Source organism: Etheostoma spectabile, chromosome 21 (assembly GCF_008692095.1).
Source record: "Etheostoma spectabile isolate EspeVRDwgs_2016 chromosome 21, UIUC_Espe_1.0, whole genome shotgun sequence".
NCBI lineage: Eukaryota > Metazoa > Chordata > Actinopteri > Perciformes > Percidae > Etheostoma > Etheostoma spectabile.
Window position 1 is genome coordinate 10494671 of NC_045753.1, and position 1056 is coordinate 10495726.

Sequence of the window (1056 nt, forward strand, 5' to 3'; positions counted from 1 at the left end):
CTTTTAAAGGGAATGGGAGAGGACCTCTGATTGGTTGATTGCATGTTCTGCCCAGAACACACCTCTGATTAATGAAGACACTAAGTACAACTCTTTTGAACCATGCGCCTGGCAAACATTTTTCCGGCATTAAACTAGCAAAAGTGGATTTGGACAGGCCCTAAACGCACCAGCGCCAGCCGCTTCCCGGCGTACACTTAAATCGTTCAAATAGGGCTCGTTGACACTTAAAATGAAGCTTCAGGTTTGTTGGTTGTAACAGTTCACTGACAGCACACTGACTGTGTCTGGCCTCTCCCTGCTTACCGCCATGTAGGGTTTGCAGCCAGCGTCCATGGTTTTAGCCACCGAGTCCACCAGGTAGCCGCTGATGCCAAAGTCACACATCTTCACCTGGCCCTGGGTGTTGATCAGCACGTTGGAGGGCTTCACATCTGCCACCAGAGAGACAAAGACGACCGTTTCATGGGTTTTTGAAATAACGCTCTGACACTCTGCGGTCGCTGCTCAACACCGCCTGAGTGCCTTCATTTCTGACGCTTCCTGAACGATTACATGAAGCTGTGATGCAACCTGAGCCACACGGTGGTCACGACCGGGGCCACAGAGGTTTGACACAGGAAGCGTTCACCCTTCAAGGAGCATCAGTAGAACCAGGACTGATACAGCGTGTTGCAAGTCAAAGCTACTTGGCTACAAATGATGTGCACCTTATCATGGCTGGCCATATCTGTTACCTGTATAAATCATTCAATAATACAACATTTTAAATTTCATCACTGGGTGCTAGATAAGACTCTGAGACAACACAATACTGCACTATAATTAGTGCAACCTGCACAATACATATCTACATATTTATCATTCTATTTAAGCAGTTGCACATCTTTGTATTCCCAACTTGTATATATTCAAATATTTTTTTTTATCCTATTATTTCATGTATATTGTATGTATGTGTGTGTATTGTATACTAGTATTTCATTTATGTTTATATTCTGTGCTGTGTGACTGATTTTGCTGCTGCAACACTATAATTTCCCATTTTATTGGGAT

The 1056-nt window shown here is 43.8% G+C and overlaps 1 protein-coding gene across 1 annotated transcript in view; it reads right to left on the reverse strand.

Moving 5' to 3' along the window:
* Positions 1-1056, reverse strand: part of map2k6 (mitogen-activated protein kinase kinase 6) — a 29805-nt gene that overhangs the window by 5764 nt on the left and 22985 nt on the right. Inside the window, exon 8 of the mRNA XM_032502334.1 lies at positions 307-434. Within this exon, the coding sequence (XP_032358225.1) occupies positions 307-434 (128 nt within the window). The remainder of the gene's footprint in view (positions 1-306; positions 435-1056) is intronic.